This window comes from Osmerus eperlanus, chromosome 15 (genome assembly GCF_963692335.1).
Source record: "Osmerus eperlanus chromosome 15, fOsmEpe2.1, whole genome shotgun sequence".
NCBI classification, from domain to species: domain Eukaryota; kingdom Metazoa; phylum Chordata; class Actinopteri; order Osmeriformes; family Osmeridae; genus Osmerus; species Osmerus eperlanus.
In genome coordinates, this window is record NC_085032.1 from 16,936,024 (window position 1) to 16,961,200 (window position 25,177).

The 25,177-nt window shown below is 50.2% G+C and overlaps 3 protein-coding genes across 3 annotated transcripts; 1 reads left to right on the top strand and 2 right to left on the bottom strand.

Annotated features, from left to right (window-relative positions):
* The first annotated feature begins 572 nt into the window (after window positions 1-572).
* Window positions 573-11,223, top strand: sh3glb1a (SH3-domain GRB2-like endophilin B1a). Its single transcript, XM_062479745.1, has 9 exons — window positions 573-819; window positions 1,563-1,704; window positions 2,059-2,187; window positions 3,332-3,465; window positions 4,329-4,421; window positions 5,754-5,843; window positions 7,830-7,930; window positions 8,037-8,247; window positions 9,929-11,223. Exons 1-9 carry the CDS (start codon window positions 757-759, stop codon window positions 10,034-10,036), a joined length of 1,071 nt encoding a protein of 356 aa, XP_062335729.1. The 5' UTR covers window positions 573-756; the 3' UTR covers window positions 10,037-11,223.
* Window positions 11,224-15,078: 3,855 nt separating this feature from the next.
* Window positions 15,079-20,474, bottom strand: nrros (negative regulator of reactive oxygen species). Its single transcript, XM_062480188.1, has 3 exons — window positions 19,938-20,474; window positions 18,007-18,112; window positions 15,079-17,138 (listed from the first exon to the last, which is right to left on the bottom strand). Exons 2-3 carry the CDS (start codon window positions 18,097-18,099, stop codon window positions 15,201-15,203), a joined length of 2,031 nt encoding a protein of 676 aa, XP_062336172.1. The 5' UTR covers window positions 18,100-18,112; window positions 19,938-20,474; the 3' UTR covers window positions 15,079-15,200.
* Window positions 20,475-21,155: 681 nt separating this feature from the next.
* On the bottom strand, window positions 21,156-25,065 carry fbxo45 (F-box protein 45). Its single transcript, XM_062479983.1, has 3 exons — window positions 24,332-25,065; window positions 23,566-23,922; window positions 21,156-22,666 (listed from the first exon to the last, which is right to left on the bottom strand). The coding sequence occupies exons 1-3, from the start codon at window positions 24,647-24,649 to the stop codon at window positions 22,481-22,483; spliced, it is 861 nt and encodes a 286-aa protein (XP_062335967.1). The 5' UTR covers window positions 24,650-25,065; the 3' UTR covers window positions 21,156-22,480.
* Between the last annotated feature and the right edge of the window lie 112 nt (window positions 25,066-25,177).

Genomic DNA, 25,177 nt, shown 5'->3' on the forward strand with positions numbered 1-25,177 from the left:
ATTGGGAGCCAGAAACTATTTTGGTTTCAACAGCAAAGATGAGGGGATCACAAAAAGAAACGCAGGAACACTCGTTTTTTCACAAATATTTTGTAGCAATTATTTTTTTGGAAAATATTTGTTCAAACTTTTTTTTCACACACACAGTGAAAGGAGAAGAAGGAGAGAGAGAGAGATCATGCAACAAAATACAGCCTGGCTTGAAAATGTAAGGAGTAGAAAGCACAGATATGTTTAACGACGATGTCACAAAGTTGGATTGCACACTGCCTAACCTCAACCGAAGAAGTCAGAATCGCTTCATACAAATCAAGTCAACCACTAGATGGCAGCATAACATCAATAACGATGCTGTCAAATTACTCAAAGAGTCTGAACATTCATGTTTACCTTCCAAATATAATTAGTAACTCAGTTACACCTTTTGAGTGAAATTATAATTTCAGGATCTATTGTGTTCTTCCGTCCTCTTATCCATTGCTTTGCTTCTAAGAACTCATGGAAAGCCCTGCTATAAAAGTGTTGGAACCAGGCCACACCAGTTCCGCCTACGAGGTCTGCGTAGCCGCGTACGAGGTATGCGTAGCCGCGCACGACGCGATGACACGGAGAAAGTCTAGAGCCTGTTTGGGTGGACAGCGTTTAAAGCGTTTGGAAACTCTATGAAAAGAAAAGAAAGTATTGCTTGACTGGCTGTATGGATCAGATATAGTTGTATTCACATTTATACGTGGCCTTTAAAATTCACAACTTAATATGGATTTCAATGTCAAAAGATTAGCTGCGGACGCAGGCACTTTTCTCAGCCGTGCTGTTCAAGTAAGTTGGTATCTGGTTTAACTAAAAAGTCATGACTGTTGATATCATTAGTTAGCTAACTAGCTTAACAGCTCGCTATATAGCTAGCTCTAGCTTGCTAACTGGTAGAGTGATAAATTAATGTCACTAGTTTGAGCAACACCCAAGATGCTGAAGGTGTATTTTGATAGTAGCTAGGATAGCAAAGCTTCTGCTCCTGTCACCCAACAGAGCCTGCTCAGTTTTATGAAATCCCGGTGGTTCTGGCCTCGGGCCTGCATGTTAGCAAGCTACGGGGGCTCACACTAGCTTGTTGTTTGTTGTGGTTTTCTTGTGTTCCACCCGAAGTTGTAATTTTCAAACATTTAGCTGACAATCTTGACAACTTAATGTAATGTTGTTTTCTATGTTCCGTTGTCTATCTTGCTGGGATGCATTTAAAAGCTCAGTCAACCAGTAGTGCAGTTTAAAACAGAACCGCTATCTCAGCATATCCGGTAGCAATCTAGCTGCTGACGGGCGGGACCGGGCGAGCCCGAACCTGCCGCAGCGGAAACCTGTCGCAGCGGAAACCTGTCACAACGCAGAGGTTCTCACAATGTAAAATATAAAACCTTCACTTTATAAGCTCGTTTAGATAGTTCTAAATGAGTGGGAAAACTGGAAAACGGTCCACTGTTGGAGAAAAAAAGTTCCACTAGGCTGGCTACGGCCCTGTTGAGGATTAAAGCGTCTGCAGAATGAATGAGATGTGTGTGACTCAGTTCACAGAGGAGAAGCTGGGCCAAGCAGAGCGGACGGAGCTGGACGGCCACCTGGAGAACCTGCTGCTGAGAGCAGAGAGCACCAAGCTGTGGACCGAGAGAGTCCTGAAGCAGACGGAGGTGCTGCTGCAGCCCAACCCCAGTAAGGAGCAGCTCACCTGGATAGCTCTGTGGCAGCAAGGGGGCGGCGGGGGGGCGGGGGGGGGGGGCGGGGGGGGAGTGGCGGGGGGAGTGGCGGGGGAGTGGCGGCGGGCGGGCGGGCGGCGGGGGGAAGATGAATGTGAGTTCAGCTGTGGAGCTTCCTGAGCTCTCACCATGATGCTACATAACACAGAAAAGCACACACACACATACATGGTGTGTGTGTGTGCTTTGTGTCTGTGTGTGTGTGTGCTCTGTGCTGACTAGCTTGTCCCTGGACAGTCTTTGTGTTTGACCTGCTGTGAAGTCTTGTGATTCTCCTCCCTGATGGAGTTCCTGCTCTGCTCTGCTCCAGATGTGAGAATAGAGGAGTTCCTGTATGAGAAGCTGGAAAAGAAGGCTCCCACACGCATGAACAACCATGAGCTGCTGGGACACACCATGATCGAGGCTGGGAGCGAGTTTGGTCCCGGCACAGCCTACGGTGAGCTCACACACACACACACACTCTCTCTCTAGCACACACTCTCTAACACACACTCTCTATAGCACACACTCTCTAGCACACACACTCTCTCTAGCACACACACTTTCTCTAGCACACACACTCTCTCTAGCACACACTCTCTCTCTAGCACACACACTCTCTCTAGCACACATACACACACACTCTCTCTAGCACACACACTCTCTCTCTAGCGCACACACACACTCTCTCTAGCACACACACACTCTCTCTAGCACACACACTCTCTCTAGCACACACACACTCTCTCTAGCACACACACTCTCTCTAGCACACACACACTCTCTCTAGCACACACACACTCTCTCTAGCACACACACTCTCTCTAGCACACACACACTCTCTCTAGCGCACACACTCTCTCTAGCACACGTACACACACACTCTCTCTCTAGCACACACACTCTCTCTCTAGCACACACACACTCTCTCTAGCACACACACTCTCTCTAGCACACACACTCTCTCTAGCACACATACACACACACTCTCTCTAGCACACACACTCTCTCTAGCACACATACACACACACTCTCTCTAGCACACACACTCTCTCTAGCACACATACACACACACTCTCTCTAGCACACACACACTCTCTCTAGCACACACACTCTCTCTCTAGCACACACACACTCTCTAGCACACACACTCTCTCTCTAGCACACACACTCTCTCTCTAGCACTCACACACTCTCTCTAGCACACACACTCTCTCTAGCATACACACTCTCTAGCACACACACACACTCTCTCTAGCACACACACACACTTTCTCTCTCTCTCTCACACACACATTCACACTCACATACACTCTCACACACACTCACTCAGACACACACACTCACACACACATTCATGGTTCAGCTATATGCCCCAACAACAGGGTTCAGATATAGAGTTCGACTAAAGGGATCACCAACAGGGTTCAGATATTGGCCTTATTACACAAATGTCAACCCATGCAAGTGATTAATTATCATTAAATTGAACACCTGAATCCAAAGTCTTCAGTATGTTCAGCTGTGATACTGTTAGTCTATACAATATGATAAACCCTCGTCTATACCCTCATCTATACCCTCGTCTCTGCTCCCGGCAGGAAACGCCCTCATCAAATGTGGCGAGACGGAAAAGCAGATAGGAGGAGCTGAGAGGGAGTTCATCCAGTCCTCTGCCATCAACTTCCTGACACCCTTCAGGAACTTCCTGGAGGGAGATTTCAAAACCATCTTGGTGAGTGGCAAACAGGAAGCGCTCCTGGGAAACAGGAAGTGCTCCTAGGAAACGGGAAGCGCTCCTGGGAAACAGGAAGCGCTCCTGGGAAACAGGAAGCTAGCTGGATACCACTCACCAGGAGTGTTTCCTGTGTTAAGCTCAGTGTTGGGTGTAACACGTTACAAAGTAAGGTTGGCAAGAACATTACAGTAAAGTGTAAGCTATGTCCTGCGGCTGTCAATAGCACAAGTAACCCTAACCCTGTCAATAGCACAACTAACCCTAACCCTGTCAATAGCACAAGTAACCCTAACCCTGTCAATAGCACAACTAACCCTAACCCTGTCAATAGCACATAACATGTAACATGTATAGCGCGTGTGTAACATGTAAAGCTTGTGTAACATGTAAAGCTTGTGTAACATGTATAGCGCGTGTAACATGTATAGCGCGTGTAACATGTATAGCGTGTGTAACATGTATAGCGTGTGTAACATGTAAAGCGCGTGTAACATGTATAGCGTGTGTAACGTGTAAAGCTTGTGTAACATGTATAGTGTGTGTAACATGTATAGCGCCTGTAACATGTATAGCGCGTGTAACGTGTAAAGCGCCTGTAACATGTATAGCGCGTGTAACATGTAAAGCGCGTGTAACATGTAAAGCGTGTGTAACATGTAAAGCGCGTGTAACATGTATAGCGTGTGTAACATGTATAGTGTGTGTAACGTGTATAGCACGTGTAACATGTATAGCGCGTGTAACATGTATAGCATGTGTAACATGTATAGTGTGTGTAACGTGTGTAGCACGTGTAACATGTATAGCGCGTGTAACATGTATAGCACGTGTAACATGTAAAGCTTGTGTAACGTGTGCAGAAGGAGCGCAAGCTGCTGCAGGTGAAGCGTCTGGATCTGGACGCTGCCAAGACCCGGCTGAAGAAGGCCAGAGTAGCAGATGCCAGAGCAGTGGTGAGTACACACTCACACTCACTCACTCACCAGCAGTCAGTATTACTTCCTGTGCCGGTTGGCTTCCTGCTTATAATAGTTATCTGGCCAACTTAATCACAAGAGGGGAGTGATGGGAAGTTTCAGTTCTCATTTCTTAAATCTCTCTCTCTCTCTCTCTCTCTCTCTCTCTCTCTCTCTCTCTCTCTCTCTCTCTCTCTCTCTCTCTCTCTCTCTCTCTCTCTCTCTCTCTCTCTCTCTCTCTCTCTCTCTCTCTCTCTCTCTCTCTCTCTCTCTCTCTCTCTCTCTCCATTTAGTCATTTAGCAGACGCTCTTATCCAGAGCGACTTACAGTAAGTACAGGGACATTCCCCCGAGGCAAGTAGGGTGAAGTGCCTTGACACAATGTCATTTGGCAGCAGGGGATTGAACCAGCAACCTTCGGATTACTAGCCCGAGTCCTTAACCGCTCAGCCACCTGACTCCCTCTCAAGGCCTGACTAACGGAACCACTTTCTCCTGACTACAGGTTTTAACCAGTGACGGCCAGCGATGTTCATTGTTAAAATTCAGACACAGTTCCCTCCTGTCTTCTGAGGAATTTTGTGGCTTAGTAATGTCAAGCACACACGAGCGCACACATGCTCTCTCTCTCTCACACACACACACTGTGAGGACATGCTGGGTTTGGCTGGCTGGCAGCTCTAATAACACTTTCTGTTTTCACAAATGCAAACGAGCAGATGTGGCCATAGGAAGAGACAGAGGTAAGTGGAATGTTGGGCTCATCGAACTGAGCAAAGACACACTCGCACGCCACACTCACCTTCACTCACCACACACACACTCACCACACCCTCATTCACACCTCACATACCACCGACACATTCACACCACACACATTCACACCACACACACACTCACGTCTTGGTAGCAGTGTCAGCAACTGCTCTGTCTCTTCTTCTTGTCCTCCCCCATGCTTGCTGTCTCTTCTTCTTGTCCTCCTTCCCCCCTGCTTGCAGTCCCTTCCATGTCCATCAGTAGTGTAAAGCTTCAATTTGGCTCCATGTCAGGGTTCCCATAACCTCTGTCCAATCAGATGCCCCTCCCATAACCTCTGTCCAATGTCTGTCCTCTGTACACAATGGTTCACATCCCCCCTTGGGGGGGATGTGAACCATTGTGTAGTTTTGGATGACAGCATCTGATGGGGGTTTGGGACCACTCATCTAGCCTGTCACCCTACAAACACTGTTTATCTGAGGGCAAACTGGGCTTACTCTTTGTGTGTGTGTGTGCGTCACCATGTGTGTAACCCTTTCTCTTGGTGTGTGTGTGTGTGTGTGTGTCTAGGCGGAGCAGGACCTCAGGATGATCCAGAGTGAATTTGACAGACAAGCTGAGATCACCAGGCTTCTACTGGAGGGAGTTAGCAGCACACATGTAAGCATGGTGACCCCCCCCCCACACACACACACACACACACATGTAAGCATGGTTTCTTCCTGCCTGTCCCCCTTAACCCTGGATGTCTTCTGTTTCTCCTGCCTGTCCCTCCTCCCCCCTCCACCTCCCCTCCGCCCCTCTCCCCTCCTCCACCTTCCCTCCTCCCCCCTCCGCCCCTCCTCCCCCCTCCACCTCCCCCCTCCGCCCCTCTCCCCTCCTCCACCTTCCCTCCGCCCCTCTCCCCACCTCCCCTTCTCCCCTCCTCCCCCCTCCACCTCCCCTCCGCCCCTCTCCCCTCCTCCACCTTCCGTCCTCCCCCCTCCGCCCCTCTCCCCTCCTCCCCCCTCCACCTTCCCTCCTCCCCCCTCCACCCCTCTCCCCTCCTCCACCTTCCCTCCTCCCCCCTCCGCCCCTCTCCCCACCTCCCCTTCTCCCCTCCTCCCCCCTCCACCTCCCCTCCGCCCCTCTCCCCTCCTCCACCTTCCGTCCTCCCCCCTCCGCCCCTCTCCCCTCCTCCCCCCTCCACCTTCCCTCCTCCACCCCTCTCCCCTCCTCCACCTTCCCTCCGCCCCTCTCCCCACCTCCCCTTCTCCCCTCCTCCCCCCTCCACCTCCCCTCCGCCCCTCTCCCCTCCTCCACCTTCCGTCCTCCCCCCTCCGCCCCTCCTCCCCCCTCCACCTTCCCTCCTCCCCCCTCCACCCCTCTCCCCCCTCCACCTTCCCTCCGCCCCTCTCCCCCCTCCACCTTCCCTCCGCCCCTCCCCCCCCCTCCGCCCCTCTCTCCCCCTCCACCTTCCCTCCGCCCCTCCCCCCCCCTCCGCCCCTCTCTCCCCCTCCCCCCTCCACCTTCCCTCCGCCCCTCCCCCCCCCTCCGCCCCTCTCTCCCCCTCCCCCCTCCACCTTCCCTCCGCCCCTCCTCCCCCCTCCACCTTCCCTCCGCCCCTCCTCCCCCCTCCACCTTCCCTCCCCCCCTCTCCCCTCCTCCCCCCTCCACCTTCCCTCCTCCCCCCTCCACCCCTCTCCCCTCCTCCACCTTCCCTCCTCCCCCCTCCGCCCCTCTCCCCACCTCCCCTTCTCCCCTCCTCCCCCCTCCACCTCCCCTCCGCCCCTCTCCCCCCCTCCACCTTCCCTCCCCCCCCTCCGCCCCTCTCCCCTCCCCCCTCCACCTTCCCTCCTCCCCCCTCCACCCCTCTCCCCCCTCCACCTTCCCTCCGCCCCTCTCCCCCCTCCACCTTCCCTCCGCCCCTCCCCCCCCCTCCGCCCCTCTCTCCCCCTCCCCCCTCCACCTTCCCTCCGCCCCTCCCCCCCCCTCCGCCCCTCTCTCCCCCTCCCCCCTCCACCTTCCCTCCGCCCCTCCCCCCCCCCTCCGCCCCTCTCTCCCCCTCCCCCCTCCACCTTCCCTCCGCCCCTCCTCCCCCCTCCACCTTCCCTCCGCCCCTCCTCCCCCCTCCACCTTCCCTCCCCCCCTCTCCCCTCCTCCCCCCTCCACCTTCCCTCCCCCCCTCTCCCCTCCTCCCCCCTCCACCTTCCCTCCCCCCCTCTCCCCTCCTCCCCCCTCCACCTTCCCTCCCCCCCTCTCCCCTCCTCCCCCCTCCACCTTCCCTCCGCCCCTCCTCCCCCCTCCACCTTCCCTCCCCCCCCTCCGCCCCTCTCTCCCCCTCCCCCCCTCTCCCCTCCTCTCCCCTCCTCTCCCCTCCTCCCCCCTCCACCTTCCCTCCGCCCCTCTCTCCCCCTCCCCCCTCCACCTTCCCTCCGCCCCTCCGCCCCTCTCTCCCCCTCCCCCCTCCACCTTCCCTCCGCCCCTCCCCCCCCCTCCGCCCCTCTCTCCCCCTCCCCCCTCCACCTTCCCTCCGCCCCTCCTCCCCCCTCCACCTTCCCTCCGCCCCTCCTCCCCCCTCCACCTTCCCTCCCCCCCTCTCCCCTCCTCCCCCCTCCACCTTCCCTCCCCCCCCTCCGCCCCTCTCTCCCCCTCCCCCCTCCCCAGGCACACCACCTGCGGTGTCTGGATGACTTTGTGGAAGCCCAGACAACCTACTACGCCCAGTGTTACCAGTACATGGTGGACCTCCAGAAACAACTGGGGAGGTGAGCTCACCCTTACCCTCCGCGGTCACATGGCCTGATCCTCCCCAATCACACAGCCTGGAAAGGCCTGTGTTCCACATTTTCACCTTGTTTCTCTCCCCCCCAGCTTCCCCTCCACCTTCTCCAACAACAACCAGTCTTCCGGCTGCTCTGGTGCCAGCATCTCCGTGCCGACCATTCCAGTGTCGTCATCCGTGCCCAGCCCGGGACAGGTGCGCGGAGAAATCAACGAGCTGAAGTCTGGCAGCCGCAAGGCTCGCGTGCTGTACGACTATGACGCTGCTGGCAGCAGTGAGCTCTCCCTCCTGGCTGATGAGGTAGACAGCTTCCTCCTAGCTAGGGTTAGGTTCCCTTAGCCCTCCTCTAGGGTTCCCTTAGCCCTTTAGTCTAGAGCAGCTAGAGCAACACACCTCCTCCTCCCTCCTCTAGTCTAGAGCAACACACCTCCTTCCTCCTCTAGTCTAGAGCAACACACCTCCTCCTCCCCCCTCTAGTCTAGAGCAACACACCTCCTCCCTCCTCTAGTCTAGAGCAACACACCTCCCCCCTCTAGTCTAGAGCAACACACCTCCTTCCTCTAGTCTAGAGCAACACACCTCCTCCCTCCTCTGGTCTAGAGCAACACACCTCCTCCCTCCTCTAGTCTAGAGCAACACACCTCCCTCCTCTAGTCTAGAGCAACACACCTCCTCCCTCCTCTGGTCTAGAGCAACACACCTCCTCCTCCCCCCTCTAGTCTAGAGCAACACACCTCCTCCCTCCTCTGGTCTAGAGCAACACACCTCCTCCTCCCCCCTCTAGTCTAGAGCAACACACCTCCTTCCTCCTCTAGTCTAGAGCAACACACCTCCCCCCTCTAGTCTAGAGCAACACACCTCCTCCCTCCTCTGGTCTAGAGCAACACACCTCCTCCTCCCCCCTCTAGTCTAGAGCAACACACCTCCTTCCTCCTCTAGTCTAGAGCAACACACCTCCCCCCTCTAGTCTAGAGCAACACACCTCCTCCCTCCTCTGGTCTAGAGCAACACACCTCCCCCCTCTAGTCTAGAGCAACACACCTCCTCCCTCCTCTAGTCTAGAGCAACACACCTCCTCCTCCCCCCTCTAGTCTAGAGCAACACACCTCCTTCCTCCTCTAGTCTAGAGCAACACACCTCCCCCCTCTAGTCTAGAGCAACACACCTCCTCCCTCCTCTGGTCTAGAGCAACACACCTCCCCCCTCTAGTCTAGAGCAACACACCTCCTCCCTCCTCTAGTCTAGAGCAACACACCTCCTCCTCCCCCCTCTAGTCTAGAGCAACACACCTCCTTCCTCCTCTAGTCTAGAGCAACACACCTTCCTCCTCTAGTCTAGAGCAACACACCTCCTCCTCCCCCCTCTAAAGTAACACAGGTGTGTTACTTTAGAGGGGTCTTAGTTGTGCCAAATCTCCAGTCTCTATGGTAAGATCTGTTACATGGTGCTGTAACAGATCTCCAGTCTCTATGGTAAGATCTGTTACATGGTGCTGTAACAGATCTCCAGTCTCTATGGTAAGATCTGTTACATGGTGCTGTAACAGATCTCCAGTCTCTATGGTAAGATCTGTTACATGGTGCTGTAACAGATCTCCAGTCTCTATGGTAAGATCTGTTACATGGTGCTGTAACAGATCTCCAGTCTCTATGGTAAGATCTGTTACATGGTGCTGTAACAGATCTCCAGTCTCTATGGTAAGATCTGTTACATGGTGCTGTAACAGATCTCCAGTCTCTATGGTAAGATCTGTTACATGGTGCTGTAACAGATCTCCAGTCTCTATGGTAAGATCTGTTACATGGTGCTGTAACAGATCTCCAGTCTCTATGGTAAGATCTGTTACATGGTGCTGTAACAGATCTCCAGTCTCTATGGTAAGATCTGTTACATGGTGCTGTAACAGATCTCCAGTCTCTATGGTAAGATCTGTTACATGGTGCTGTAACAGATCTTGGTGTCTCTGTCACTTCCTCTGCAGGTCATAATGGTGAGTGTTGTCCCAGGCATGGACTCTGATTGGCTGATGGGTGAGCGGGGGAGCCAGAAGGGGCGGGTACCCATCACCTACCTGGAGCTACTCAACTGAAACCACCGCTTCCCCGCCCCCTACGAAACACCGCTCCAAACTACCGCTCCCTCCAAAACACCGCCCCACCCCCTACGAAACACCTGCTCCGAATATTTATACTCATATTTATATTTTGTGGCAGGGTCACATGCACACTTCCATTCTGTCAAATTGACCTAATTCAAGAGCTTGAACCCTGAGGCTGTTGTCCTGTTTGAGCTAGGTCTCATTATGGAGGACGGAGACATCACACATGTGGTCCTCAGTAGATTTCAGTTAACCAGCAGAATATGAATGGAAGTGTGATAGGCTCGATGCTTGCTGTTTGTTAGTGTTTATATAAGCCGCTTCTCTGCTTCTCCTACAATACATGGCAACAATCTTCCAGAACCTTCCTACACCTGTTCCTGTTGTTTACAGCCCTCCTGACTCTGGTGGCCTTCAAAGCTCTCATGTCATTTCTTTATTCGATATCAGTCCAGTTTGATATCTGGGTGAACTGCTATACACTTGTTTTAATACTTGCATCAAAAAAGCACTTTTTGAATAGAAAGACAGATCTGAACATTTCTTTTTAAAAGTCTTAAAGAGTGTTATTTTATAGTTTTCTTTGTTATGATGTAAGTGCCATGTTTGTTTGGTCATCGTGTATATCCTGTTCACAGAGGGAGGCTTGATCAGGAGCAGGTTCTGTCACATTCAGAAGAGGGTCTGTCCTCTGGGCCCTGAGCATTTCTCTTCAGGGAAGACCCCAGTGATTAAATCATGTCTAACCCTAACCCCTGTGTTCCTAACCTGTAGTTGCCAGAAGCCACAGGAAGTACTTTCAACCAGAGAAGCATTTTAAACCGGAGAACTATTTTGAAACCCTAATCGATATTTGTATTTAGAGAATTATGGACCAGTAAACAAATATTTGTACTCTATGAAGTGGAAGGGGGTTCTGGTTAATTCTGGATGATGCAGCAGCTGTTGTAATACACTAGGCCTGTTGTCACGCTTCAAACTGCAAGGATGTTTGTCTAAGTTATCATCTCCTACTAAAATAGTTTAGTTTAATTGCCTCTTGTTTCCTCAGCCCTGTTCACAAACGTACACAATCATTGTGTCGTTTCTTCTGGAAGTAGTACATTATAATGGCTTATTGCTGCTCATTGTTCTGTTGTTTATCTATGCAACAATGTATTAAAGTAAGAAAACATGTCTGGGCTGTCTTTTTATTTAACTGTTATTTACAGTTTCTGCCTGGTGATGAAATAGATGTGTGTGTAGATGCTGTGTGTTAGATGTACTGTGTCATTGTAGTAGAGTATTTGTGTGGAGGTGTGTCATGTAGTAACAAAGGCTAACCAGTAGAGGCCAGCCTGGATATAGATTCTGTGAAATATTGTCAAGTCTTCGATTTACATTTACATACCCTTCATGAAAAAGAACCAGTTTTGACCCATATATAAAATATTTACAAAAATTGAGCTGATGATTTTATCCAAAGCACCTGCATGCTGCACATAAAAAGTACAAAACATTCAAACCAGTGTCCTTCTGCAGGGTGACTGGGCTGGTGACTACATGACATCACTCCTGTTTAACTGGTGCTTAGTTCCTCTCACGCTGCACTCGGTTCATCTCACAACACAGTCCTTGTCGAGTTTAACTCTGTAAGTACAATTCTGTTGGTCTTCCAGAATGTAACCTTGCTGTCTGTCAGGGTTATTTCTTCAGGGTGTTTAGACCACAGCCCCTCCAAAGGGGTTTCTGTGTAATGAAGCATATCTATTTGTGGCTATTGTGCAACTATAAATGTGTAGAGGAAGTAGAAGGGGTAAGAGGAAGTGGTTCTCGGTGAGCAGGCTGTCAACTTTCTGTTACTCCCCTTCACATGCTGGGCCTCCTGTTCCCCGACATTCAGGCCCCCTGTGGCCCCCCCTATTCCTCCACATGCCGGGCCCCCTGTGGCCCCCCCTATTCCTCCACATGCCGGGCCCCCTGTGGCCCCCCCTATTCCTCCACATGCCGGGCCCCCTGTGGCCCCCCCTATTCCTCCACATGCCCTCTGTTGGGTCCACCTTTCGGGGGTAGGAGATCACTGTGGAAACAGCACAGCGTGTGGAGTTTAGCCGGTACTGAGAGTATTTGCAGGATGAAAACTGAACCACATTAAATGTTTGGTTCCATAGTATACAGAGATGGGAAGGAATGAAGTACAAATACTCGATTTTTCTGGTATCAGTACTTTACTTCACAATTTTTCTGAAAACTTTTACTTTCACTCCTTACATTTTGTACACAAATATCTGTACTTTCCACTTACATTTTCGAGCCAGACTCGTTACTTTAGTTATCTGTATTTTCTGGCATGATCAATATTATTTATTGTCATTATGCGCCGTTTTTCATTTCCTGGCTATCACGCACAACAAACGTAAGCTACCATGGAGCAAGAGACATTCCTCATCACCCATGGCCATATATGAGGGAGATGTTCGAGTACTAATGCATTAGTATGACGTCCAGTTACCAGCGTGACACTAAAACAGGTAGTAGTAATGGCTACTTTTTACTTAAGTATATGTCAGAGCCCATACTTCTTAACTTTAACTACTACTAAAAAGCGTAGTCAGCACAGAGTCTTTTTAAACATCAGTCTCTGTACTTCTACTGGAGTGAAGATGTGTGCACTTCTGCCGTCTTTCATAGTATAATACCCTGAAGGCCCACTGACACATTCCATATAATATAATTTTCATGCAGTGGACTGTTGCTGAGGAGAAGCCATTTCTAAGAACAATCAACCAAAACCTTCCTGGTTTCTGTACCTTGCCTGCTGAAGGAGATGATCTCCATCTGGGTGCCACTGTAACTTGAGTCTCAGGCTTCTATGAGGCCTTTCCTGTTCTTGCCTCATTGTGTCTCTGTTCCAACCACTGTGACCCAAAGCACCACCACAGCGGTATTCTGGTTACGGTCTGGTTATGCTGCTCTGAACATGCTTAGCTGCTTCACACACACACACACTCAGGCATACAGGCCTCCTGCTATATACACACACAAACACGCAGGCCTCCTAATCACACACTCATACAGGCCTCCTGCTATATACACACACAAACACACAGGCCTCCTAATCACACACACACACACACACACACACACATACAGGCCTCCTGATACACACATACATACAGAAGCCCTGACACACACACACACACACACACTCATACACACACACATACATGCAGAGGCCCTGACACACACACACTCATACACACACATACATGCAGAGGCCCTGACACACACAGGCCTCTTCATACCGTGATGGCTTCACGTTACCCCGCTCCTCATCTCCCTCCACTGGCTTCCCATCACGGCCCGTATCAGATTCAAGACTCTGGTACTGACCTTCCGAGCGGTGAACGGGACTGCACCCGACTACATCAAGTCTCTCCTCCAGCCTTACACCCCCACCCGCCACCTACGGTCTTCTTCTGACAACCGTCTGGTGGTCCCACCGCTCAAGAGCGCCCGGTCCCAACACAAGCTCTTCTCCTGTCTGGCCCCCCAATGGTGGAATCAACTCCCCACCTCCATCAGAGACACTGACTGTCTACCCACCTTCAAGAATAGGCTCAAGACGCACTTGTTCCGGGAGTACAACGGCACTTAGGAATGATTGGCTGGACCTGATGTTTCAGGATCACCATGACTCTTATTGAGTCTTGTTGCTCTTGTTGGTTAGTTGTAACTGACTTAAAACTATTGTACTTGCTGTGTAATATATTTTTGTTGCTTGTTTTTTTTCCCCACAGGTACACCCTTGCACTTTTGAGGTTCATGTTGTTAAATTGTTTAATTGTAACTTGTTCAACTACATGCTCTTATGGTTCTTCCCTTTGGGACTTATTTAGTTTTCACAATGTATGCTTCATGTTTTGGCTTCCCGCAATGTTTGGGGCGTCTCGTTGTTATGATCAGTGACTTATGCACTTTTGTAAAACTCTCTTCTGGAAGTCACTTTGGATAAAAGCGCCTGCTAAATGCATAAATGTAATGTAAATGTAATGTAATACACACATAATCACCCCCCACCTCCCAAGATACAACACTGGGCAGTTGCAGCAAAACAGGAAATTTCAGGTTTCCTCTGCTGTTTTTAGCAAGTTTGCAACATACTACTTCTGCATATGCTCACGCACACGCCCACACACACTCCCACATGCAGGTACACCAACACACACACCACACACACTCCCACATACATATACACCAACACACACACCACACACACTCCCACATACATATACACCAACTCCCACATGCAGGTACACCAACACACACACCACACACACTCCCAAATGCAGGTACACCAACACACACACCATACACACTCCCACATACATATACACCAACACACACACCACACACACTCCCACATACATATACACCAACACACACACCACACACACTCCCAAATGCAGGTACACCAACACACACACACTACCACATACAGATACACTAACACACACACTACCACACACAGATACACCAACACACATACACACAGATACACCAGCACTCACTCACACACCACACACACATGCAAGCAACCTGAGAAACCTGAATGCACATGACGTCAGATGGCTGAGTGGTTAGTGAATCGGACTATTAATCCGAAGGTTGCCGGTTCGATTCCGGCCGTGGGAATGTCCTGTACTTACTGTAAGTCGCTCTGGATAAGAGCGTCTGCTAAATGACGTAATGTAATGTAATGAGGTGAGAAACCTGAATACACAAGTGGAACACCCCTCCTCCTCCACCCCTCTTCCTCCTCTTCCTCCCTCCTCCACCCCTCTTCCTTCTTCCTCCCTCCTCCTCCCCTCTTCCTCCTCCTCCACCCCTTTTCCTCCCTCCTCCTCCTCCTCCCCTCTTCCTCCTCCTCCACCCCTTTCTTTTACCTCCACCCTTATTGAGGCTTCAGATGATTTGCATCTCTATGAAGCATAGCGAGACTGGATCCACCAAGGCTTCATATGAATATATTAAGAACATTATGAACATTTACGTTTATTTATTTTTTCTCCACTGTTATCAATCAAGGAAATAATTCATACATGGGTACACTATAATGCCATGCATCACTGTAATGTGGCTGACACACAACAGCATTTGACAAAGACTCGTTATCTTAGTAAGGTGTGGGCCTCCAACATTTCTTCTTGATGGCTCTGGGCAGTGTTCTGGGCCTGAAGGTGAGCAGGCAGAGGGCTGAGATGCCGACGAGTGAGAGAGCGACGGACAGGAAGAGCAGCACGTACCAGAAGACAGACTCCTCCCCCTCAGACTCACACGAAGGAGAGCTGAGCAGCTGCACCCTGTGAGTCTGCTCATCAAAGTCCTGGCATGTGACGTCCCAGCTATCAACCATCCTGAGTGCTTCCGTCCTCTCAAACGTCCAGTACCAGTCCAACCGACAGCAGTTGAACGGGTTCCCGTTGAGCAGAACAGTCTGGAGGCTGGAGGCTAACGAGCTAGCCTGGCTGGCGGTCAGAGAGCTCAGTCTGTTGTTCCTCAGATCCAGACATGTCAACTGAAGACTCAGCAACGAGTCTGGGAGCCGTGTGAGAGAGTTTCCTGAAAGGTTTAATGACTTGAGATGGTGGAAATGGGAGAAGTCAAAGTCTCGCAGGCCTGTGTTCCCTAAACCCAGATGCTGTAAAGTTCTGCTCAAGCCCTGTAGGGCTGTGGGCTGGATGATGAGTTCAGGATTGTTGGACAGTTCCAAGTGTGTAAGGGGAGTACCTGAGAACGCTGAATCTGGGAGTGTCCCCAGGTGGCACCCTGCCAGTTGCAGCTGCTTCAGGGAGGGAATGTTCCTCCAGACGACACAGGAGGAGTCGTCCTGGTGCCCAGACGGGCAGACCCCCACAGGGTTGCTGCTTAGGTCCACAGACACCAGGCTGGGCAAGGAGGAGAACCACCAGGAGGGGAGTCTCTGCAGGCTGTTTTGGCTCAGGTTCAGGTATGTCAGGTTACCCAGCTCTCCCACAGAACCCCCGCTGGCACGAAGATCCGTCAGTAGGTTGTTACTCAGGTCCAGCTCGTATAAACTCCCTGGAAGCTGTTCCCTGGAGAGGTCCAGCACCTCCAAGCAGTTGGTCCCCATCTTCAGCCGGGTCAGAATGGGCATGCTGCCCACAAAGCCATGGGGCAGGTAGGAGACCTGGTTCCAGCTGAGGTCCAGCAGCTCCAGGGAGGAGATGTCCCCGTGCAGGTCATCTGACCAGAGCCGTGCCATCACGCCGCTCAGGTTGCCGCCCAGATTGTAGAAGTGAATGCTGGTGGTCCAGTTGGAGGTGGCGTTGCTGTCCAGGTGCTCGTAGAAGCTCAGCCTGTTCCTGGAGAGGTGGAGGTTTCGCAGGTGGCTGCGGGTGGGCAGGAAGGGGAAGAACAGCAGCCTGTTGTCCGACAAATCTAAGGTCTCCAGCTGGAACGTCTCCTCCAGGTCCTGGTTGGAGATGAACCACTCTAGGGAGTTGTGGCTGACGTTCAGGACCAGCAGCTGAACCATCTGGAAGTTGAGCAGGCAAGGCAGATAGTTAAAGGCCAGGTTGAGTCTTTGGAGCCTGCGCATGTGGAGGAAGCCCCCGTCAATCTCAAACAGAGAGTTCCTCTGCAAGTCCAGCTCCCGGAGCTGGTGCATGTCCCTGAAGGACCGCTCGTCCAGCCGCAGTAGCAGGTTCCTGGATAGGTTCAGGTGCTCCACCCGGGTCAGGTTCTGGAGGAGTACTGAGGCCATGTCCTCCGTCAGGCCGTTATCGGAGAGATCCAGAACTCGGAGCTGCGAGAGCGTCGTCAGCGCGCGGCTGGTTTCCTGGTACCCGACGTGAAGGTTGTTGACGGCAAAGTTGAGGTGTTCAATGAGAGGTGTGTGGGAGAAGAATTTGGAGCCCACTGTTTCTAACTGGTTGTCAGGGCAGCTGAGGGTGTGGAGGGCGGGGTAGCTGGGGCCGTTCTGCAGCGTCTGGATGTGATTGTGGTTTAGATGAAGCTCCTCTATGAAGCCAGGCAGGCCGAGGGGCACCGAGGACAGCTGGCCGTGGTTACAGAGAGCTGCCGTCTGAACCTGGAGAGAGTAAAAGAAGAGTGTGATGAGCTAGTTCAGTTAGCTTGAGAGAGGCAGTGCTGCAGTTCAAACAAAGTCAAGTTAAATTTGTAATATTTTGTGCAGTGAGGATAAGCTCATAAGTAGGCTAGAAAAGCTCTCGAATTCAAAACCCACAAACTGCAGAGGATTTGGTTTAGGTCAAATCAAATATGATGAATCTGTAGCATGTTAGCGAGACTCAAATTTAAACTTCAAAACTGTAGTTCCTTCTCTGATTTGTGTTCCAGATAACTTTCCTGGTACGGTCACGATATGTTAATATGTTAAGTGCACAGCAGTTTATATGTAAGGGATAATGCCCGACGAGTACGACGAGGACAATGACATGGCTTGATAGCTGCCTAGTCTTGTTAAACATACTGTCAAATTATAATTACTGTTTGGTTGATTGGGATACTGCGTTTATTTTTTCAGAGATTATCAATCTAAATGAATGCACTGACTAATAAAGTAAATTGTTAAAACTCAAACTTTAGATTTTACTGGGGCACAGCAGATTTATACTGGGGCACGTGCCCCAGTAAAAAGGGTCTAACGACGCCCCCGCAAGTGACCATGCTATAAGCGGGATAATGCCCGACGAGGTGTACAATATCACCTGATAATGGACGATGCGGATGCGTGAACGGTTGCTTCCGCATCGTCCATCATCAGGTGATATTGTACACCTCGTCGGGCATTATCGCTTACATAATGGACTACATCAGGTGATATTGTAGGCCTACACCTCGTCGGACATTATCCCATACTTGTAGGGTCACAGCCTTCACACAATATCTTATTCAGTCTACACACTGAGCATGGCTTCTGAGAGTAAAGATCTCACCAGTCTGCAGGAGTCAGGGTGAGGATGGGAGCTGGTCTGCACCAGCTGGCCTGAGAGGAGGAGGAGGAGGAGGAGAGGGAGGAAGACAACCATCTTCACATCCTCACTGGAAACGAGAGGAGAACATGATGAGAAGAAGAGAGGGAAGAGGAGACAGAGACGAGGAGACGGGGAGGAGGAGATGGAGAGGAGGAACGGTGGAGAGGAGGAGAGGACTCTTAGAGGAGGACAGGTGAAGAGGAGAGGGTCTATACTATGGGCCATGGTTGAAATTAACTTATGACCTAAAATAAAAATATCCAGATATGAATAAACATTTCAAAAGCCAGGTCCACTGGTCAGAAGTTTAATGATGACATGTTAGGTCCTTCTGAACACACAGACTGGGGGTTCTATTCTGCACCAATACTACTATTCACTTTAGACAACTTATTTTATGCATTAAAATAATTCACAGAATTAACCATGATGTTAGTTTTTACTGTTTCACTTCTAGTTCGATCATGCAGCTTGAGTACTCAGTCCAGAAGTAATATTACACCAAAACGTTTAGTAATAATGTTTCATAACATCCGTGATCATAAATAATGTAATAAATGAACAATTAATTTAGGTTTGGCCAGAGTTAACATTTTAAGATGTTTGTTGTCTAGAATATACAGTTAGTACAGATAAAAACCCTTGGGTATTGTTCAAATGTTTACTATATATATATGTGACACCTTCTAGTCTTCACACAGTCCAACAAACGATACATGAATACAAGCTGCTGAAGCTCTTAGAGTACGAGTCATCCTAACCAGCATCACCCTAACCAGCATCATCCTAACCAGCATCATCCTAACCAGCATCACCCTAACCAGCATCATCCTAACCAGCATCATCCTAACCAGCATCACCCTAACCAGCATCATCCTAACCAGCATCATTCTAACCAGCATCATCCTAATCAGCATCACCCTAACCAGCTTCATCCTAACCAGCATCATCCTAACCAGCATCATCTTAACCAGCATCATCCTAACCAGCATCACCCTAACCAGCATCACCCTAACCAGCATCATCCTAACCAGCATCATCCTAACCAGCATCACCCTAACCAGCATCATCCTAACCAGCATCATCCTAACCAGCATCATCCTAACCAGCATCACCCTAACCAGCATCACCCTAACCAGCATCACCCTAACCAGCATCATCCTAACCAGCATCACCCTAACCAGCATCATCCTAACCAGCATCATCCTAACCAGCATCACCCTAACCAGCATCATCCTAACCAGCATCATCCTAACCAGCATCACCCTAACCAGCATCATCCTAACCAGCATCATCCTAACCAGCATCACCCTAACCAGCATCATCCTAACCAGCATCATCCTAACCAGCATCATCCTAACCAGCATCATCCTAACCAGCATCATCCTAACCAGCATCACCCTAACCAGCATCACCCTAACCAGCATCACCCTAACCAGCATCATCCTAACCAGCATCATTTCTATAATGAAAAACAAAACATGTTGTCATAATATTACTATTATATTATTAGAATATGTCTATGGTAGATCCACCAACAGCCTTGCAAGGAGAATCCCAGGAGTCTCTGTCCTGTGCAGGACTCGTCTGGTCCTTACCCCCGGAGTCTCTGTCCTGTGCAGGACTCGTCTGGTCCTTACCCCCGGAGTCTCTGTCCTGTGCAGGACTCGTCTGGTCCTTACCCCCGGAGTCTCTGTCCTGTGCAGGACTCGTCTGGTCCTTACCCCCGGAGTCTCTGTCCTGTGCAGGACTCGTCTGGTCCTTACCCCCGGAGTCTCTGTCCTGTGCAGGACTCGTCTGGTCCTTACCCCCGGAGTCTCTGTCCTGTGCAGGACTCGTCTGGTCCTTACCCCCGGAGTCTCTGTCCTGTGCAGGACTCGTCTGGTCCTTACCCTGGCGGCTAGGTGTGGGTGTCCGTCGTCACCACCGGTGAGGTCCTGACCATGTCTCTGGCTGTCGGCGTAGCTGACGGCGCTTGTGTGCTTCTTCATACGTGGAAGCAAATGCTCTGAACTGAGACTTTACTATTTGCGGAAGCAGGCAGGCAAGCAACGGAAACCAAGTCACATGGACAACTGAGATCACGAAGCGTCCACAAGCACAGGGCCAAAATAGTTTTTGAAACTAGCTGGTAAATTTTGTGGTCTTAATTTGTCATTTGACACACCAAAATGAGTGTTCTTCCTGCCAAAATCTGAATGACTTAATATGTAGCCCGTCAAGAAAGGCATTTATTAGAAACTTTTTTGGGCTTTTACTCAAACAAGGCAGTGCCCCTGTTGTAGGAATCTACTTCTTACTTTACTGTATAGTGCAGCAAAGGCATTTTCACTCATCAACCACAAAACCGTACTATTATCACACCCTTCTCACCAGGGCTCTGTTGCAGGTTTTGATCATGAGATACAATGGAGAGGAAACCACTCAGAGCTAACACCCTTCCTGCCTCCCTCTCGCTCCCTCTCTCTCCCTCCCCCTCCCCCACTCTCTCTCCCCCTCTCTCTCCCTCTCACTCCCCCTCCCCTCTCTCTCCCCCTCCCCTCTCTCTCCTTCTCCCTCTCTCTCCCCCTCTCTCTCCTTCTCCCTCTCTCTCCTTCTCCCTCTCTCCTTCTCCCTCTCTCTCCTTCTCCCTCTCTCTCCTTCTCCCTCTCTCCTTCTCCCTCTTACTCCCTCTCTCCCCCTCTCGCTCCCCCTCTCTCCTTCTCCCTCTCTCTCTCTCTCTCTCCTTCTCTCTCTTACTCTCCCCCTCTCTGTCCTTCTCTTTCTTTCTCCCTCTCGCTCCCCCTCCCCCCCCCATCTATCTCCTTCTCTCTCCCTCTCCCCCCTCTCGCTCCCCATCTGTCTCTCTCCTTCCCTCTCTCTCCCCCTCCCTCATGCAGCTAGTTTCACTGGGCTGGGCAGGTCATGGTTCATGGCTGCTAGTGTAATCAACTGTACACTGTGTCCTATGGTATGGTTACTATATGGTATGGTACTGTATCTATGTACGCTGTGTTGGTAAATGACCAGTTAATTGGAGGCTAGGTCCCATTTGGGCTTGATAGACCAGAGCAAATTTTGTTGAGAGCAGGGTTCGTAGAGAGCAGGGTTCGTAGAGAAGAGCAGGTTCAGTGCGTTTCTAAGGAGTTTTTCTCTGGGAGGCTCTCATGGACGCAGTGGCAGCTTTTAACCACCAGATGGGGCACTGTTACTTACAGACACGAATTCTGGATCTTTTATAACAAATGGGTAGATGGAATTTCTCAATGGTCAAAAAATATATATTTTTAAATTCAGCATATCATGTGTTTCACCAAGAAGAGCAACATTTAGCAATACACTGAATAACAGTTTGGCATCTCTAAAGTTCCTACTACCTCATTTCTGAAGGCTGCATCATCAGAGGACAGGTGCAGCAATAGCTTTGCTGAATAAATAAGCTAAGCAACAACCCAGACGCTTCATTGACTGGCACCATCTAGACTTTAATAGAGCTGCAGTTATGAGGAAGCTAAGGCTTCATGGCTGCATCCACAGTCGCACTGATAAAACCTCTCAATAAATAGCATGATATACAACACCACAGTAGCAGGGATGCAGTTCCAGACAGCTCACAAACTCCCCTCCCTGTGAACCGTCCACAGGAGCTAACCATAACCCTAACCCTGCAGCAAGATGACCAGCGCTGCGGGCTGGCTGTACTGGCACCCCTCATAGCTCCCTGGAGGAACAGGCCTCCATTCTAGTTTGGCAAGAGGTCATCACATACTCCTTAATGTCAGGTACATTTGTTTGGAGATAAATACAGAGATTATAATTCCACGTTGTACAATAGGTATTATTAGGACGTGCAATTCTTTCATCTACTGTCATGATTTAAACGTCTTTACAATCAAAACGAAAATATGCTCGCTGACTTCAACAGTGATCTCAAGTCCATATAAGTCCATGTCCAAAAACATGGATCCAGATCTGAACCTCTAAAGTCCATAGTGACAGGAAACCTGTATATCTTCTCCTTCTGTATGTGAGCAGGGCACCTGCCAGTGATTAGATGGTGAGATGGAACTGTTTGCTTTGCCTCAAAGCAACTATCAAATGAGATGCAGGATGTCCTTTTAAATGAACGTCCCATCATATGATCACAACATCTTCTACGTTGTCATTCTAACATGTTGTATTTGGTTTGGCTTTTTTAAACTGACACAAAACCTCAATATTCAATAGTGTTACTTCATAAATGTTCAAAATAAAATGTTAATAAAGTCCTTCCATCACATAAATAAAAAGGTCCTGCAGCTGATGTGGGTACAACCACTGGGAGACAGAAACACTTCTGACATAACACTCCCCAACCCTCTGGTACACTGAGTTCTGTTCCCTCGTGGTGTGGAATGTCAACAGCTCTTCATCCGTCTGCAGAGTGATTCTCCCTGACACACCTGGCCCAGGTGCACTAGCCGTCCAGGGGTTTGCCCAGGTATACCATGGTGACCTCGGTGTTGCCGTAGACGGCAGAGACGGCGGGGAACAGGCAGGCTTTAGGCAACCCTCGGAAGGCCACGCCCAGAAACTCAAAGCCTCTCTCGAAGGCCAGCGTCTTGTCGTCCATGTCCAGGATCACGCGGATCCGCTCCCCGATCTGAGGAGCGACACAGCCACACTGGAGAGTTAACGTGGTAACACAGCCACACTGGAGAGTTAACGTGGTAACACAGCCACACTGGAGCGTTAACGTGGTAACACAACCTCACTGGAGAGTTAACGTGGTAACACAGCCACACTGGAGTTAACGTGGTAACACAGCCACACTGGAGAGTTAACGTGGTAACACAGCCTCACTGGAGAGTTAACGTGGTAACACAGCCACACTGGAGAGTTAACGTGGTAACACAGCCACACTGGAGAGTTAACGTGGTAACACAGCCACACTGGAGAGTTAACGTGGTAACCCAGCCACACTGGAGAGTTAACGTGGTAACAGCCACACTGGAGAGTTAACGTGGTAACACAGCCACACTGGAGAGTTAACGTGGTAACACAACCTCACTGGAGAGTTAACGTGGTAACACAGCCACACTGGAGTTAACGTGGTAACACAGCCACACTGGAGAGTTAACGTGGTAACACAGCCTCACTGGAGAGTTAACGTGGTAACACAGCCACACTGGAGAGTTAACGTGGTAACACAGCCACACTGGAGAGTTAACGTGGTAACACAGCCACACTGGATAGTTAACGTGGTAACACAGCCACACTGGAGAGTTAACGTGGTAACACAGCCACACTGGAGAGTTAACGTGGTAACACAGCCACACTGGATAGTTAACGTGGTAACACAGCCTCACTGGAGAGTAACGCACATCATACAGCTACATCATATATCAGACTGAGCATAAATACAGACTGTTGACTCTCTTAGGACTAAGCACTTATTCACCCTTAATCTTGTGCTGTACTCTCTATACAAATGTACTATTTGTATGTGGCATAAAAGCATCTGCTAGATGAACAGAATGAGTTGCAGGTGTCGCTGAGTACCTGGTATTTGGGGGCGTTGTTGCACTGGGGGAAGTTTCCATTGACCTCTCCGTTGTGCAGCAGGCTGTTGTCCACCAGGTTCCAGCCCCAGCTCTGGTCGTCACTGCCCAGCAGAGCCACATAGCCCTGGCACTGCATGGCAGCGCGCTTGGTGGCGATGCCGATCACTGCCACGGTGCCCAGGGGCCCCTCCCACCACACCTCCCAGGCGTGCCGGCCCTCGGAGAAGCCGATCTTGGCGCGCGCCCCGTCTGTGCTCTGGGCGATGGGGTTGCGGTGGAGCGTGAAGCCGTTCTTCTTCACGTACACGTTCCGTGAACAGTCGTGGGAACTCAGAGCATGCTGGGATGCCTTGAGCTGGCGGGTGAGAGCAGAGGTCACATGACCCCTCAACATAGTGTAAACAGGTCACATGACACAGGTCACATGACACCAACATGGTACAGATAGGTCACATGATCAGCGCTAGGGTTAGCTAGCACATGGCTGCTACTGAATATCAGAAGGACGAGATCATTTGAATTCTCAGGCTCTCAAATCTGAATCTGAATTTCTGAAACAAATCTTTACAAAGCTATTAACGTGTTCATATTTCACCTTGGAGGCGTTTCACATGTCAATAAACAAATGCAGGGAAAAGTCCTATGCTGCAAGTTTTACAATGTAGCATGCATTGGCCCGTTGCGTTGACAGCATACATAGAGAGTACATGTAGACTGAAGACTACTGCATCTTAAAGCAGTTCAAATGACAAACATGAACCTACCTTCCCCTTGTACGTAGGAATATTGCAGAGAATGTCGGAGCGTAGCGCCTCGTCGCTGAGTGAGAGTGCGGCAAGACACCGCCACACCTCGCTGTTCTCGTCCGCCAGACAGTTGTTCCAGTGCCAGCACACTAACGAGCATCGCATTAAATCATACAGGTCCAGATAAGAGAACACATGCTCGAGAACACGGCTGGGTAGTCTGCCCGCCACTCCGCAGCCTCCGCCCAAAGCGCCATAGCTGGACCCCGCTGAACTGCTGCTGGCGGCGGCTGCGTTGATGCAAGAGGACGCCCCTCCGGTGGCCCCTCCTGACATTTTCAAACTCTTAGTAGACACTGACCCCCTGAATGTATTTGTGGCAGCAGTTATTGCTTTCTGCAATAAGTAAAAATCCACATTTCGTAAACAGTGCGGCTAAATCACAGCGGTAATGTAGTATAGCTTGAAATGCGGTGGGCCTTGTCTGGTTAGTAAACGGAGAAGCGATCGAACTCGAGTGAACGTCCCGGAAATGCGTGCACGACAATGGAGTCCACTAATCTTAAAATGAATGAAATTTGTGATTTGCTTATATTATTAGGTGGGCTCACATATATTGTGTATTGTAAAAAAAAGCACTGACAGTAAAAAATGAATAACGTTTTGCATGTGGTTAAACAGTACAATCAGTCTGACAGTTTCATAAATCAGATCTCCAGTCAGTTAAAAAAGGGTAATGGTGATTCTAGTTCGGCATGTAAGATCAAGTAGGCTGAACGTCAAGGTTGATGGGTATGTGTTTGATAATATCGATATGATGCATACATTCAGTTATCAGTTGGTTGATCATGTGTTACAATAAGT